The 15,688-nt window shown below is 39.1% G+C and overlaps 1 protein-coding gene across 2 annotated transcripts in view; it reads right to left on the reverse strand.

Annotated features, from left to right (window-relative positions):
* Positions 1-238: 238 nt before the first annotated feature.
* LOC102435966 (E3 ubiquitin-protein ligase TRIM22-like) overlaps positions 239-15,688 on the reverse strand; it is an 18,192-nt gene continuing 2,742 nt past the window's right edge. For both annotated transcript variants that reach the window (XM_014460753.2, XM_023758783.1), the window contains exons 2-8: positions 13,922-14,454; positions 13,258-13,353; positions 12,443-12,673; positions 4,795-4,817; positions 2,040-2,137; positions 1,728-1,754; positions 239-1,476 (exon numbers count right to left, since the gene is read on the reverse strand). In XM_014460753.2, coding sequence (XP_014316239.1) covers positions 884-1,476; positions 1,728-1,754; positions 2,040-2,137; positions 4,795-4,817; positions 12,443-12,673; positions 13,258-13,353; positions 13,922-14,386 — 1,533 coding nt within the window. In that variant the 5' untranslated portion in view covers positions 14,387-14,454 and the 3' untranslated portion in view covers positions 239-883. The remainder of the gene's footprint in view (positions 1,477-1,727; positions 1,755-2,039; positions 2,138-4,794; positions 4,818-12,442; positions 12,674-13,257; positions 13,354-13,921; positions 14,455-15,688) is intronic.

Genomic DNA, 15,688 nt, shown 5'->3' on the forward strand with positions numbered 1-15,688 from the left:
GGCTCTCTCTGCTGGACAGATCTTGGGAACTCATATTTTTTCTTTTTCTGACCTGTTCCCAATAAAGGGCCTTAAAACAGTTCCAGCCTCCATGTAAAATGTTCTGTAACACAAGACTGGGACTGGAGTAGACTTGATAGCAAAGTTTGGGAACTTGACAAATGAGCTTCAGTGGAATCATTTTCTGTTCCTCTCAAAGGCACACATCCATTGCATGGGACACTGACACAGCTCATACTTTTCTGAGATCATGAGAGCAAACATTTATTATATTGTGCGGAACCCTTAAATAGGTGCTTTACATTGGTTGACAGTTTCTCACAAAGATCTTTAAGAGTTAGGTGCAGTTTAAAATCCAATTTTTATTTTATGAGAAGAAACAAAAATAAATCCATCATTACACATCTTGTAAGAGAATAGACAGGATTTAAACTCAAACACTCTGAACATAAAATGTTCACACTTGGTACATATATTACATTTGTTCCCTCCCCCTAAACTCTCTGGACAACCTGCTGCATGTTGGGCAACAAATAGATATACACTAAAATACTATTTAGTTGTGGAATGATTATGGATTGTCCTAGAGTCATGGCTAATGTCTCTTCAAGTTAGGGTTAAAGGAAAACGTGGAAAATGGGAGGGTAGAGGTATTATACTAATACTTTTCTGTTGATAAGAGGATTTAGATACCTTTTGCTGATAATATAGGAAAGGGTAACTGAGTAAATAAGCTTCTCTTCTAACCCAAGAATCAATAAATGTTCTACAGAAGGGAGACAGCAAGGAAGAGAAGGTCTGAATGGAGCAGTGAGCTCAGGTGCAGGAGATGAGCCCCAGGACAAGGGTCGCTACACAGAAGTAGGTGAGGGAGGGAGAATGTTCAGGAGCTCGGTGGGCACAGTTTCATGGGAACTGGGCAGTTCCCAGGATTGAAATAGGGATAAACAGTGTGAGAAAAGTGACATTTAGAGAACTTGTAGATGAGTGACCCATGGTTTGTGACATTAAAAAATGAGACAGTGCTTGCTTCATAGTCTAGGAAAACCCCTACACGGTGGGGAGGAACAAACACAGAAAGAGTCAAGACCTTGGGGTCAGAGGTGGAAGAGTCCTCAAAGGCATTGTACTCACATTCATTCTGTAACCCTACAACCCAGTAGCCATTTTCAGGTCTGAATCTGGAGTAAGCATTTGGATAATTTGTTTGGGGCTTAAAAACAAACCCAGAGCTTTCCTTTCTATTGAGATTGCTTGTTTTACTGTATACCCCCAGAATCCAGGCAATTTTCCCAGACACATCAACTTCCCAGTAACATTTCCCAGAAGAGAAATTTTGGCTTCCCCATACATCAAAAGCAGAAAAGTTACATGGGTATACATTCCTAAACATAATATTCCCAACAGTCACTTGTCTCTGATCCTCAGAAACGACAACATTCGAAACATCATTGAATGGATTCAGCGTCAAGTCCACTGTAGAAAAAATTACATAGTCAGATGAATTAAATATGGTATGTGTCTTGTGACATTTTGAGAAGTAATATGGGAATTGACTGGCAGGAACATGAATTAATGGGTCAGTGAGGAGTAGATCAGTTAAGAACTGTTGAATGTATGTCTGTTTGGGTGGAACACATGTAATTGAGATCATGGGACCTAAGAGTAAGCACAGCTTCTGAAATGGGATCAGAACATGATGATTTGAAGAACCTGTAATTTCTTACCCCAGTAGTTTTGGACTTCTGCCAGCTCTGAAATGACAAAAGTTTCAATGATGATGTTAGAAGCAAAGGAGGAAACTCTGATAACCTGCCCTTTCTCTTGAGTGGGTGGGGAAGCCTCTCAGGCTGTCAACTGGTGAAGGAGGACACCTGGCCATTCCCATATATATGTGTTCACATCTTCAGCACATGGTATCTATGTCTTCTTGTGAGGCCTACCTCCTCTCTTTTATCCTCATATAGAAACAACATCCATTCCTCCACGTGCTCCGGTACTGTAAGAATCTCACACACCCTTCCTCTGGCTTTCCTCACCTTTAAACACTTGCAGCATCCCACTCAGATCTGGAAATCGGAATTTACTTAGTTTCTTGGAAACAATTTTTGGCTTCTTCAAGGTCCAGATCTCGCTCCTAGATAAGACAAAAATTGATCCCTCACGCTTCTTACCTTTTGTCTCTCCAAGACCACTGTCTTTCTCACCTTTCATCCCATTGATGCCTTCTCACTTGAATTCTCTTCAATGAAGAGCCTAAGGGAGGGACAGGTGAAGGCCCTGACACTGCAACCAGAAGAAATGTCTTCATGTCTACCTTTCTATCTACCCTCTGTGTGGCCTTGGAAAGAACTTATTCTCAAGAAGCTCATGTTCATCCTACCAAAATGAAATAATAATAATAATAATAACCCCATGCTCTCCATTTCTGAAAATAATACACTATTAGATATAATGGTGGTACCTTTAAAAGTTGTTTGGTGCCTTTAATAAAAAAATATTTCACATATGGAGGAGTCACTGACATCTCAGTGGTTCCTCCAGGAAGAGGCCAGAGATGAAGGTCCACAAGCAGATACTTAGTGGAGAGACCCTAAAACCTGGCTACTGAGAGCTTTAGGTTATCATGTGGGGGGCTTCTGTATTGAAAGTCTGAAGTGTTTTCTAAGTCTATTAACCCAATACAGATGCTGAGCATAACATAAAATGTCACAGTCTCTGGGGAATCATTACAAATATTTGAGAAAGGAGAAGTTAATACATAAAAATTAATAATGGTCTGAATTTCATGTGATTGATGCTGCCAAGTGTGTATGCAACTTTAGTCAAAGAAAGACACCTTTCCTACAAGTTGCTAATATGTGTAAACAAAAAGAGATTTATTATTGACACCAGGACTAAAGCCATTATTCCCTGAGACTTGTATCTTTCTCTCTCTCTTTTTCTTTCTTTCTTCCTTCCTTTCTTTCTTTCTTTCTTTCTTTCTTTCTTTCTTTCTTTCTTTCTTTCTTTCTTTCTTTCTTTCTTTCTTTCTTTCTTTTTTTCTTTTCTTTTCTTTTCTTTTCTTTTCTTTTCTTTTCTTTTCTTTTCTTTCTTTCTTTCCTTCTTTCTTTCTTTCTTTCTTTCTTTCTTTCTTTCTTTCTTTCTTTCTTTCTTTCTTTCTTTCTTTCTTTCTTTCTTTCTTCCTTTCTTTCTTTCTTCCTTTCTTTCTTTCTTTCTTTCTTCTCTCCAAAAAACATCACCTAGAAAGACCTTATTTCTTCTATTATTAGGGTGAAAAAGAAATATAAAGAAACCATCTTTGTGGAAAATTTGGGGGCCTAGCAGAGAAAGAGGAAAAGATCCTTCCTATAATAAGACAGGCACCTATTAAGTGTAAAAGCAAGAGACTAAGGTTTGACTAAAATGAATGAAGTCATGGAATTCTGATACTGTAACCTCTTATTTCTTTCTTTTTTAAAATCATTTTTAAATTTTTTAATTACAGTTCACATACAATATTATATTAGTTTTGGTGTACATCCCAGTAATTAGACATTATCAAACTTATTAAGTGATCATCCCCCCAAAATATCATACACATATGACACCATACAGAGTTATTAGAATACTATTGAATATATCCCCTAAACTATACTTTACAGCTCCATGACTATTCTTTAACTACTAATTTGTATTTCTAAATATTTTCAGATTTTCACCAGTCCCCCCAACCTCCCTCCCATCTGGCAACTGTCAAAATGTTCTGTGTAGCTAAGTGTGTTTCTGTTCTGCTTGTTTGTTTATTTTGATATTTAGATTCAATTGTTGATAGATATGCATTTATTGACATTTTATTGTTCATATTTTTTAACCTTTCTTTTTATTTCTTCTTCTTAAACAAGACTCTTTAACATTTCATGTAGTGCTAGTTTGATGACGATGAATGCATTTAGCTTTTTCTTGTCTGGGAAGCACTTTACCTGTCCTTCAATTCTAAATAATAACTTTGCTGGGTAGTTATCTTGGCTGTAGGTCCTTGCTTTCCATCGCTTTGAATATTTCATGGCACTCCCTTTTGGCTTGCAAAGTTTCTGTTGAGAAATCAGCTGACAGTCTTATGGGAACCCCCTTACAGGTAACTAACTGCTTTTCTCTTGTTGCTTTTAAGATTCTCCTTTTGTCTTTAATCTTTGGCATTTTTTAAATTTAATACATTTTTTACTATTGACAGTTTTATAGATGTCCCCCATTTTTGCACACTTTACCCCCTCTCTACCCATTGCAGTCTTTCCCCACACTATTGTATGTGTCCATGGGCTATACATATAAGTATGTAAGTTATTTGGTTTATCTCTTCTTGTCTCCCCTCCTCCCCCTTGAGATATGTCAATGTGGTCCAAGTCTCCATGCCTTGGTTCTTATTTTGATGGTCAATTCATTTTGTTTCTTAGATTTCACAAATAAGTGAGATCATATGATATTTGTCTTGCTCTTATTAGCTTATTTCACTTAGAATATAATAGTTTCCAGGTGGCATTTTGATTAAAATGTGTCTTGGTATAGGCTTCTTTGGATTCATCTTGTTTGGGACTCTTATTTCTAATGCTTCTATTATCCCTAACTCTGTGACCTCCACTACCCAAATTTCATACCATTACAAAGTTTCACCTGTCATCAGCAGGTGAAATAATGTAATACCCAAGTTTCCCACATCTATGATTGTTTAAAGTTATGATTTATTCAAGATTACTCTTATAGTTATAATTCTTTCATCACCCAAAAAGGATTATGCCTGGTCTCACATACACGTACCTTCTTATGGCGTTAATCATATCCTGGGGAGAAGAGAAAAAAAACATAAATCAAGAGTAAGGTTGACATATTTAGAAAATTAAAATGGCTAGTTAAAATTTAATTTTGAAAATATCACAAATATGTTTTAGTGAAAACATGGGCTCTACAATATTTAAGATACTATTCTATTAAAAAATAATGTGTTGCTTATCTGCAATTCAAATTTAACTACACATTCCTTATTTTGGCAACCCTCAAATGAGTGATAAGCCCTCCTACCTATAAAGTTTTACTCACCTTCTTCCTCATACACTAGCACCCCCTAATATGTTCAGAATAAATATATCGGGGGGGAGGATTGAAGAGAAAAGACCCAAAACAACCATCCTAGAGGACTCATGTGAAGATGTTAGAAAGGTGTTTCCAAGATCTTGAGATAGAATATATTTAAAAGGCAGAGATGGGAGCAGAGGAGGCCAGGAGCGCAGCCACACCAACACCCAGACAGGCCTAGACACCACCCTAGACCTGTGCAGGGGGCCACTTACCAGCCATAATCTGTGTGGGACCACCACTGAGCCCTGGCAATGAGTGGTGCAGTAGCACACTGCAGGCTTCCAGATGTATGCAGTGAGCACTCACCATAGAGACCTCCTAAACCAGCCGTGGGCAAACTACGGCCCGCAGGCCGGATCCGGCCCGTTTGAAATGAATAAAACTAAAAAAAAAAAAGACCGTACCCTTTTATGTAATGATGTTTACTTTGAATTTATATTAGTTCACACAAACACTCCATCCATGCTTTTGTTCCGGGCCTCCGGTCCAGTTTAAGAACCCATTGTGGCCCTCGAGTCAAAAAGTTTGCCCACCCCTGTAAACCATGCCTCCTTGCTGGTGTTCCCTGACCCCACACTGTGAGTGCAAGCCAGGGGAACCCTGCACCTCAGCCCCACTTAGTCCCCAGGTTTTCAGTGCTGTTGCAACCCAGAACCACCAGGCGTGTGCCCTGCCTGGGCCCCAGGACCATGATGCTGGTGCAACATGGAGACACCTGGCATGCCAAGCCCTGGGTCACAGGACCACCTTGCCAGAGCAAGCTGGAACCACCTGGCACCCCGTCCAGGCCCCAGAACTGCACTGCAAGTGAGCTGCCAGAGGAACTAGGGCACCACCCTGTCACTGTTGCTAGGTCTGCACAGTGAACTGCATGCCAAAGGGATCTGGATCCTCACAGAGAGTTGCACACAAGAGGAACCGTGCACATACCCCTGCCCACATCAAGCATCTGCAGCAGACAGCAGAGGGACCAGATCTATGGGAGAGGGGAGTACAACTCAAAGCAAAGACAATAAAGGTGTAAGACTCATGACAGATCCATCCTCTGAGCTAAGGAGTCCCAGACTATTGAACTGCTAGGGGCTCTCAGACCCTAAGCAGGGTGCCCAGGGCCAGAAAGAGACAGCAAAGTGGGGAGACAAAGATATAATCCCCAAAGGAAAGAAAAGGTGGATCTCCATAAAAAGAAATGAATGAAATGGAGGCCAGCAATATGTCATGGAAAGAATTCAGATTAATGATTATAAGGATGCTCAACTGTCTGGATGAGAAATTCATCAACATTTGTAAGAATTAAGAAGAAATAAAGAATGACATATCTGCAATAAGAACACAGTGGAAGGCTTCAACAGTAGACCAGCAGAAGTAGAGGACTCAATCAGTGAGTTAGAAGACAAGGTCAATAAAAACACCCAATCTGAACAGCAATTGGAAAAAAATCAAAAAGCAGGAGAGATAAAGGGAGCTTTGGGACAACATGAAACAAAGCAAACTCTGCATAATAGGGGTGTCAGAAGGACAAGAATCAGAACAAGGAATAGAAAACCTCTTGGAAGAAATAATGACAGAAAATTTCCCTGACTTGTGGAAGAAAAAAGTCACACAAGCACAGAGAGTCCCAAACAAGATGAACCCAAAAAGACCCACACCAAGACACATTGAATTACAATGGCAAATGTTAATGACAATGAAAGCATCTTAAGGGCTGCAAGAGGGAGACAGAATGTTACCTACAATGGATCTCCCACTAGACTATAAAATTATTTCTCAACAGAAACACATCAGGCCATAAGGGAATGGAATGAGGTATACAAAGTGATGCAAAACAGGGGACTGAATCCAAGAATACTCTATCCAGCAAGGCTATTATTCAAAATTGGAGGTGAAATTAGGATCTTCACAGGCAAGAAAAGGCTAAGGGAGTTTATTATCACCAAGCCAGCAACACAAGAAATGCTAAAGAGACTGTTGTAAAAAGAAGAAATATAAAGGTAAGAAGGAATACAGGCATAAAGAATTAAAAAAATGGCAATAAACCAGCACCTATCAATGATAACCTTAAATTAAATGGATTAAATTCCCCAATTAAAAGACATGGGGTATCTTAATACATAAGAAAAAATGACCCATATTTATATACTGTCTACAAGAGACTCACTGCAGAATAAAGGACTCACACAGACAGAAAGTGAACGGATGGAAAAATCTTTCAGGCAAATGGAAAAAATAATCTGGGGTAGCAATACTTATATCTGACAAAATAGACCTCAAAGTGGAGGCCATAATAAGAAATAAGGAAGGCTATTTCATAATACTAAAGAGATCGATTCAACAAGAGGATATAATTCTGGTAAACATTATGCACTTAATACAGGAGCACCAGAATACATAAAAATACTTCTAGAAGATATCAAGGGAGAGATCTACAGCAATACAATCATAGTAGGGAACTTGAATACCATATATACATCACTGAACAAATCTTTTAGACAAAAATCAACAAAGAAACAGCAATTGTAAACAACTCACTAGATCAGATGGAACTAACTGATATCTTCAGAACGTTTCACCACAAAGCCATGTAATATACATTCTTCTCAAGTGCACATGGGCCATTTTCAAAGATAAACCACATATTAGGACACAGGAGAAGTCTCTACAAATTCAAGAAGATTGAAATCATATCAAGCATTTTCTCAGTTCACAATGGCATAAAATTAGAAATAAACTACAGTAAAAACAATAAAAAACAATCAAACACTTGGAGCCTAAATAACAATGATTGGTTACCAAAGAGATCAAAGAAACAATCCTGAGAAAAAAGAACAAAGTTGGAAGGATCACAATACCAGACATCAAGTTATATTACAAAGTCACTGTTCTCAAAACAGCCCGGTACTGGCACAAGAGCAGACATATAGACCAATGAAACAAAACAGAGAAACCAGAAATTAGCCCAAACCATTATGCTCAATTAATATTTGACAAAGGAGGCAAGAGCATACAATGGAGTCAAGGCAGTCTCTTCAATAAATGGTGTTGGGAAAATTGGACAGACACATACAAAAAAATAAAACTTGACCACCAACTTACACCATATAAAAAAATAAACTCAAAGTGGATAAATGACTTAAATGTAAGATGGGAAAGCATAAAAATCTTAAAAGAATCCATAGAGAGCAAAATATCAGAGATATCTCATAGCAATGTTTACTGATACATCTCCTAGGACAATGGAAACTAAGAAGAAAATAAATTAGACTACCTCAAAATAAAAAGCTTCTGCACAGCAAATGAAACCCTCATCAAAATTACAAGAGAGCCTGTTGCATGGGAGAACATTTTTGCCAATGTTACATCTGATAAGGGTTTAATCTCTAAGATTTATAGGGAAGTCATACCACAGAACAAAGGGAAGATAAATAATCCAATTTAAAACAAAATGGGTAAAGGACCTAAACTGACACTTCTTGAAAGTGAATGTACAGAAGGTCAAAGGCATATAAAAAAATTCCCAACCTTGCCGGTTTGGTTCAGTGGATAGAGCATCGGCCTGCGGACTCAAGGGTCCCAGGTTCGATTCTGGTCAAGGGCATGTACCTTGTTTGCGGGCACATCCCCAGTAGGGGGTGTGCAGGAGGCAGCTGATCGATGTTTCTCTCTCATCGATGTTTCTAACTCTCTATCCCTCTCCCTTCCTCTCTGTAAAAAAATCAATAAAATATATATATATTTTTAAAAAAGCCCAAAGTCACTAATCAAAACAACAATGAAGTACCACCTCACACTTGTCAGAATGGCTATCATCAACAAATCAACAAACTACAAGTGCTGGGGAAGATGTGGAGAAAAAGGAACCCTCATGGTGGGAATGCAGACTGGTGCAGCCTATGCAGAAAACAGTATTGAGCTTTCTCAAAAAATTAAAAATGGAACTCCCATTTGACCCAGTAATCCCATTTCTAGGAACATATCCCAAGAAATCAGAAACACCAATCAGAAAGAATATATGTATCCCTATATTCATAGCTGTGCTATTTACAACAGCTAAGATTTGGAAACAGACTAAGTGCCCATCAGCAGATGAGTGGATTAAAAACCTGTGGTACTTCTACACATTGGAATACTACACTGCTGTAAAAAAGAAAGAACTCTTACTATTTGCAACAGCATGGATGGACCTGGAGAGCATTATGCTAAATGAAATAAGCCAGTCAGAGAAAAATAAGTATCACATGATTTTACTCATTTGTGGAATATAATGAACAACATAAACTGATGAATAAAAATAAATCCAGCCCTAACCGATTTGGCTCAGTGGATAGAGCATCAGCCTGTGAACTGAAGGGTCCCAGGTTCGATTCTGGTCAAGGGCATGTACCTTGGTTGTGGGCACATCCCCAGTAGGGGATGTGCAGGAGGCAGCTGATCAATGTTTCTCTCTCATTGATATTTCTAACTCTCTATCCCTCTCCCTTCCTTTCTGTAAAAAAATCAATAAAATATATTTAAAATAAATAAATAAATCCAGAAACATAGAATCATTGAACAGACCATCACACCTCAGAGGGAAGGCAGGGAAGGGTGGGTGGGGATTAGTGGGGGGAAGATCAACCAAAGAACTTGCATGTATTTAAGCATAACCAATGGACACAGACAGTGGGGTGTGAAGGCCTGGGCTTGGGGGGTCAGGGGAGGCTGGGAGAGGACAATGGGGAAAAAGGGGACATATGTAATAATTTCAACAATAAATAATTAAATAAAAAATAAAAAGCAGGAAGGAGGCCTACTATTTCTTTAAAAATATTCATGAGAACACCCCCTTAATTCATTATGATTTTATGTATTCTAGTGACAAAGGGAAATCTATTTTGTAGACATGATTCTACCCTCTGCAGAATCAAAGATGAATAATTAATAATTCCATTTCTTAGAATGGGTATTTTATTTTGTTCTAGGAACAAGAAAACTAGCACATCAAGCAAATGTTTTTTTCTCTGGCCTCCCTCTACTCACTCTATGTACATTCTATGCACTACCCCAAGGGAATCTCATCAATGTGTAAGTGTGAAATAAGCCACAGAAACCAGCAGCAGAGAAAGTCTAAAATGTAATTGACTGATTCCCAGATATTTACGTTCCATTTTCCAGAATGGCATTAATATCCACTTCATCACTGTCTTAAAAAGTATATCTTACCCTGAATTCCAATATTGTATAAGCCAATCCAGTCCATATGCTAAGCCTCTTTTAGCCATCTTCTCTTCCCCATCATATTATTTGCCTTATTTCTTTGAACATAAATTCACCAACATATTTGGTTTCCCCCTTTAGTCTAAACTCCTTCATATCAGCAAAGCCTTGGCCTATAGTTGGCTATACTCCCTCAAAAAAATTTTACTGTCTGTATTATGTTTTTCATTGTTATTGTTTATAACAAAAGCCCAGCTAAAACTGGCTTAAATTTAAAAGCAAAAAAGAGAAACCCAGGGGGCAAGCATAACTTTTCTAGGAAAAATCTTGTTATCAGGATCAGTTCTTTCTTCTCAAAATTCTATTTTCTACTTGCCTATATGAACTTTCCCTTCATTCTCTATATGGTATCAACTTGAACATCCTCGTTTAAATGATAATCCCTATTATATCACCTAGAGGGAAAGAGAATTTTTCTTTCTATTCATTACAATAAAATTCTAAGGCATACAAATCATTGCCCTGAATGGGTCAGGTGCATATCTTAAAATAATCACTGCATCTTTGGTAAACCTATAGAAATTAAATATGCTGATTTACCTAGAACTGAGAAACATATACATCCCTGGTGCTAGTACTACTGGCTGTATCAACTCTAACCAACTACATGAACTGGAATTACTCAAAAAGTAATTCAAAAGGTGGTTACCCCCCACCCCCAAAAAAGTAATTGAATGTCATTGGACAAACAACTGTCCCATACTGTCCATTTCTTAACTGACTGCCATTTTCTCACTATATAAAAATCACATCAGGCTTTTAATAAAAATTAAAAATATACACAACAATTTTAACAGAAAATTCAATGGACTAGGACAATGTTTCTGGCCCAAGTAATTGCAATGGAGTCTGCCTTGTGGTTTGCTGTGGATGAGCAGCATCTCTGGCTTCTACCCACTAGATGGCAGTAGAATTCTACCAATCTCTGGGACAGAAGCGCTTTAGTCTCCTTAGAGATCTACTAACATAAAATAAAATTGTTTTGAAATGGAATTGAATAGAATGTTTTGAATTAGAACTCAATAAAATTGTTTCACTATTTTTCAAACAATTTTTTTGGGGGGAGGGGGGGTTAGAAAATTACCCTATCCAATTTCAAATTTTCCTATGAAGCCATAGTAAAAAAACATTTAGAATATCAGTGCAAAAATATAGAAATTCATATAAAAGAGTGATAACCCAAAAATATAATAGAGAAAATTGACCTTTCACAAAGGTGCCAAAATAATTCCCTGGAAGAAGGGAGAAATTTTTTTCAAAAATGTTGAACTTGTTTGTGCACAGTTTAATAATTCAATATATTTACTAAAAATCTTTGAGTTGTATACTTAGAAAGGGTAGATTTTTTAAATGTAATTTATACTTCAAAAATAAGTTTTTTGAGGAAGAAGTAAAGATCCAGCAGACGGAAATTGGTTACTTTAGTATTGGAACCAAAGTTAAGAAATTCTTGTTCAGCTAGCAAAAAAGAATGGCAAGAAGTCAAGCAGAGAAAATCTGAAATTTCCTCAATTTCCCAATATGTTTCATAGCTAAGATTAGTCATGCAACTAATTCCATGGGAAAGAATAACATTAATACCAGGTACAATCCCTTTATCAAATTGCTATATTTACCCCATCCTTTTCTAGCCAGCACAAAGACACACACATACATACATACATACATACGCACAAGCACACACACACAATCATATATTCTCATCCCTCACACAGGTATCACATTTCCTACCCCTTAACAAAACAACAATAAAACCTAACATAAAGAGAGATATGAGTTGCTTGACTAAGCTTGGTGAAGAAATGCCTTATAAATGCTACATGATAATAGAATACAATTAAGAAATCCTCTCTCAAATTTTTGCACAGCACTTTATAAAATAATAATGTGAGCTTCCCTTGTCATTTGTACATTGAATTTTCCCAATGACTCATGAAATGAATGACAGAGAAGGAGCACTGAAGGGTCAAAGGAACCTTTCAATGAGGAAGGAAGTGCAGGGACCCAGAGGGGAAGGAAACCTAATCTCTATAATTCCCCAAAATCTCATATATAGGATCTCCATCCCAAGTCCTACCTGCAGCCTGTCCATTGATGATTCACACATATGACGCTGGAGATCTGAGATGAGCTCTCTCGTGTACTGCCCCTGCTGGACCACCTGGTCTTTAGCCACTGCCAAGTTATCCAGCACATGCACTTCATTGTCATCCAGCTTTTGCAGTTCCCTTTTCTCTTCTTTGTTCAGGACAGCTCTCATTTCCTTAAACCCTTCTAGAATCCTCTCTCTCTCAGTCTGCATACGATTCTTTAGGGATGAGAAGAAAAAGAGGCAGTCAGAATGCCTAGCTGAGGACCTACTTTTCATGGGCCTTGGAAAGCCAATACAGTATTTTCCTCAGGCACTTAGTAGGTAAAAGGAAGTGAGCCATTCCTGAAAAGGGCATTTTTTTCCTACTATTTTCCTTGAGCTGTTCCCAAAGCAATTCATTCAAGTCTACTTTCTCATGACCCACCAGGAAATACATGTGCTACCTGGATGAGGCCTGGATAAAAATACCACACTTTATATGGAACTCCTCCACCCACATCTCCAAAATAGGGAATCCTGGGCCTTCCTTAACATTTCTTCTGGAAGCATCAGAACCTCAAACTTGATTATAGAAATGGGACATGGCTGCATGAATCACTTTTACATTGGTCCACTCTATGTCTTTGCCTCCAAATAGTTGCTTTCACTTGGTAGTGTCTACTCTGTAATTCCCAACCCTCAATAGGAAAGGAATTGAATGAGGACTAAGCACAAGTCTTCTGGACTCAAGTCTGAGGTAACAAGGAGCAAGGGGCCCATTTTGATGTTTCAGAACTGCCTCAGGAATAATGTCTTTTTACCTTCCAGGTATCTCTCTCTTCATTGATGACAGCTTCCAACCTCTCAGCTTCCTGCTCCTCCTTCATCAGCCTGTCCACAGCCACCTGGAGTTTCTCCTGTGAGAAAGGAACCACCAAAGTCAAGCTATGAGTTTTCTCAGCACCTGAATAGCGGATAAATGGAGAAATCAGGGTCATCTAAGAAGAGACTAGAATTTCAGAACTGAAGCTAGCAATTAGAACTGAGAATGCAGACAGAAATCTGAGGAAGCATGTGTGTTCTTTATCCCAGAGTGATGCAAGTTTCCATCTCTGTATCAAGTAGTTTGGATTTCTCTTTTCCTAAAGAAAGAACTGATCCTGCAGCAAAGTACTTTTTTTCTCAAGAACACTCTTCCCAGATCTAACCAACCATGTTCCTAAAAATCCTGTCTGTTCATGGGGGCAATCAGAACTTATCTTGAGAAGTAACTCTCACTCATTCAACTTCTCTTTGATATGCATATTATTGAAGAAAATGAATGAATGCACAACAATGTCCCTCAGGCTTCAGAAGCTAAACCAAGGATATCAAAGAGAATGCAGCACTCAGTTCTATGATGACAAGGGAAAGAAATAGGATTAAGCAGTAAAGATTTCACTTCAGGTAACATTCTGCTCAATGTTTCCACACTCTGGGGCCTACCTGACATTCCTTGACCACCTCCTCCACGAGGAGTATTTGGTGACCTGGGTGCTCCTGGACACAATGGCTGCAAATGGCCTTCCCATCCTCCTTACAGAAGAGATGGCGATTTTCCCCATGTTGCTCACAGAGATCATGTTGCTCACAGAGATCATGTTGCTCACAGAGACCATGTTGCTCACAGAGGTCACTCCTCTGCTGCTGGTATGACCACATGTTGAGTTCTCTGATTTTCTTCACTATGTTGTCCAACTCCTTATTAGGCATGAGGTGCCAAGGGTCGTATGTGCTCTGGCACACAGGACAGCGACATTGCCCTCCAAAGAAGCTCTCTGACTCATTTGCAGCGATGCAGAGTTGGCAGAAGTTGTGGCCACAGTGCAGGCTCATGGGTTCTGTCAGGAGCTGCTGGCAGATGCGGCAGATCACCTGCTCGTTGATGCTCCCTTGTGATGAAAAATCCATTGCCACGCTCTCCTGCTTCTTCCTGTCCTGACTCCAGAGGCTCTTCTTGCTCACAGACTCCTGCAAGGCTGGGAATATTGAAGGGGGCAGGATAAGAAAGGCAGGAATAGAAAGGATACTGATTATGCAAACATTTAGAACAGGACAAAACTTTAATATTCAGTAAAGAAAGGAAAAGAGACAGAGAAGAGTAGTCAGTGATAGAATGAAAAAGTCCCTTTGTAATAATTTCAAACACTTTATCTTAGTTTATGTCACATGACAAATTTCATCCCATCAAGGCAATGATTGCTATTTTCTCTTCTTCTACTGAATAGAGAACAACTTGAGGCCCTTCCTACCGAGAGCTTTATGTTACCCATCCATTATTCTTGTCTATTATTTCTCACCTGTAAACACATCCAACAGGTTAGATACAGTAACCCCACTGCAGCCCCCTGGCCTTTTACACTTGCATGACTTACTTTATTTGAACAGTTTTATTGAGTTATATTTACATTGCATGCATTCATTTTAAGAGTACAAAAGTTTCTACTACATTTATTAAACAGAATAACTATCACCACAATCTAATTTTAGAACATTCCTATTGCTTGAAAACAAGCTTAATGCCATTAGCAGTCACCCCCATTCTGACCCCGAGCCTTAGGCTACCATTAATCTCCCTTGTGTTTTTACAAATTTACTTTTTCTGATTAATTCATAACAGAAAAATATACAAGAGGAGGAAGGGGAAGAGACAGTTAGAAACATCGATGAGAGAGAAACATCTTCGGATCCAGCTGCCTTCCTGCACATCTCCCACTGGGAATGTGCCCCGCAAACCAAAGATACATGCCCTTGACCGGAATCGAACCCGGGACCCTTCAGTCCGCAGGCTGACGCTCTATCCACTGAGCCAAACGGGTTTCGGCTCTCCCTTGTGTTTTTACAAATTTACTTTTTCTGATTAATTCATAACAGAAAAAATATAATATACTAGAGGCCCAGTGCACAAAATTTGTGCACAGGGTGTGGGGAGTGTCCCTCAGCCCAGCCTGCGCCCTCTCGCAATCCAGGACCCCTCGGGTAGGGTCCCTAGGCCTGGCTGGCAATCAGGGCCTATTGGGGCTTTCCTTCCCTTGGGCTGCCAGGGCTGCCAGCAGACAGCCTACTTCTGCCACTGCCACTGCCTGCCATCTGTGCTGCATTGCCCCCCCTGTCCCCCACCACTGGTCACCTTCGTTTTCAGGTGACAGGTGTGGGGTGCGATCTTTTGGCTGGCCTGGGCTTCCCTCTGCGGGGCGATCACTGGCCACCCTG

The sequence above is a fragment of the Myotis lucifugus genome, unplaced genomic scaffold (genome assembly GCF_000147115.1).
Source record: "Myotis lucifugus unplaced genomic scaffold, Myoluc2.0 scaffold_138, whole genome shotgun sequence".
NCBI classification, from domain to species: Eukaryota; Metazoa; Chordata; class Mammalia; order Chiroptera; family Vespertilionidae; genus Myotis; species Myotis lucifugus.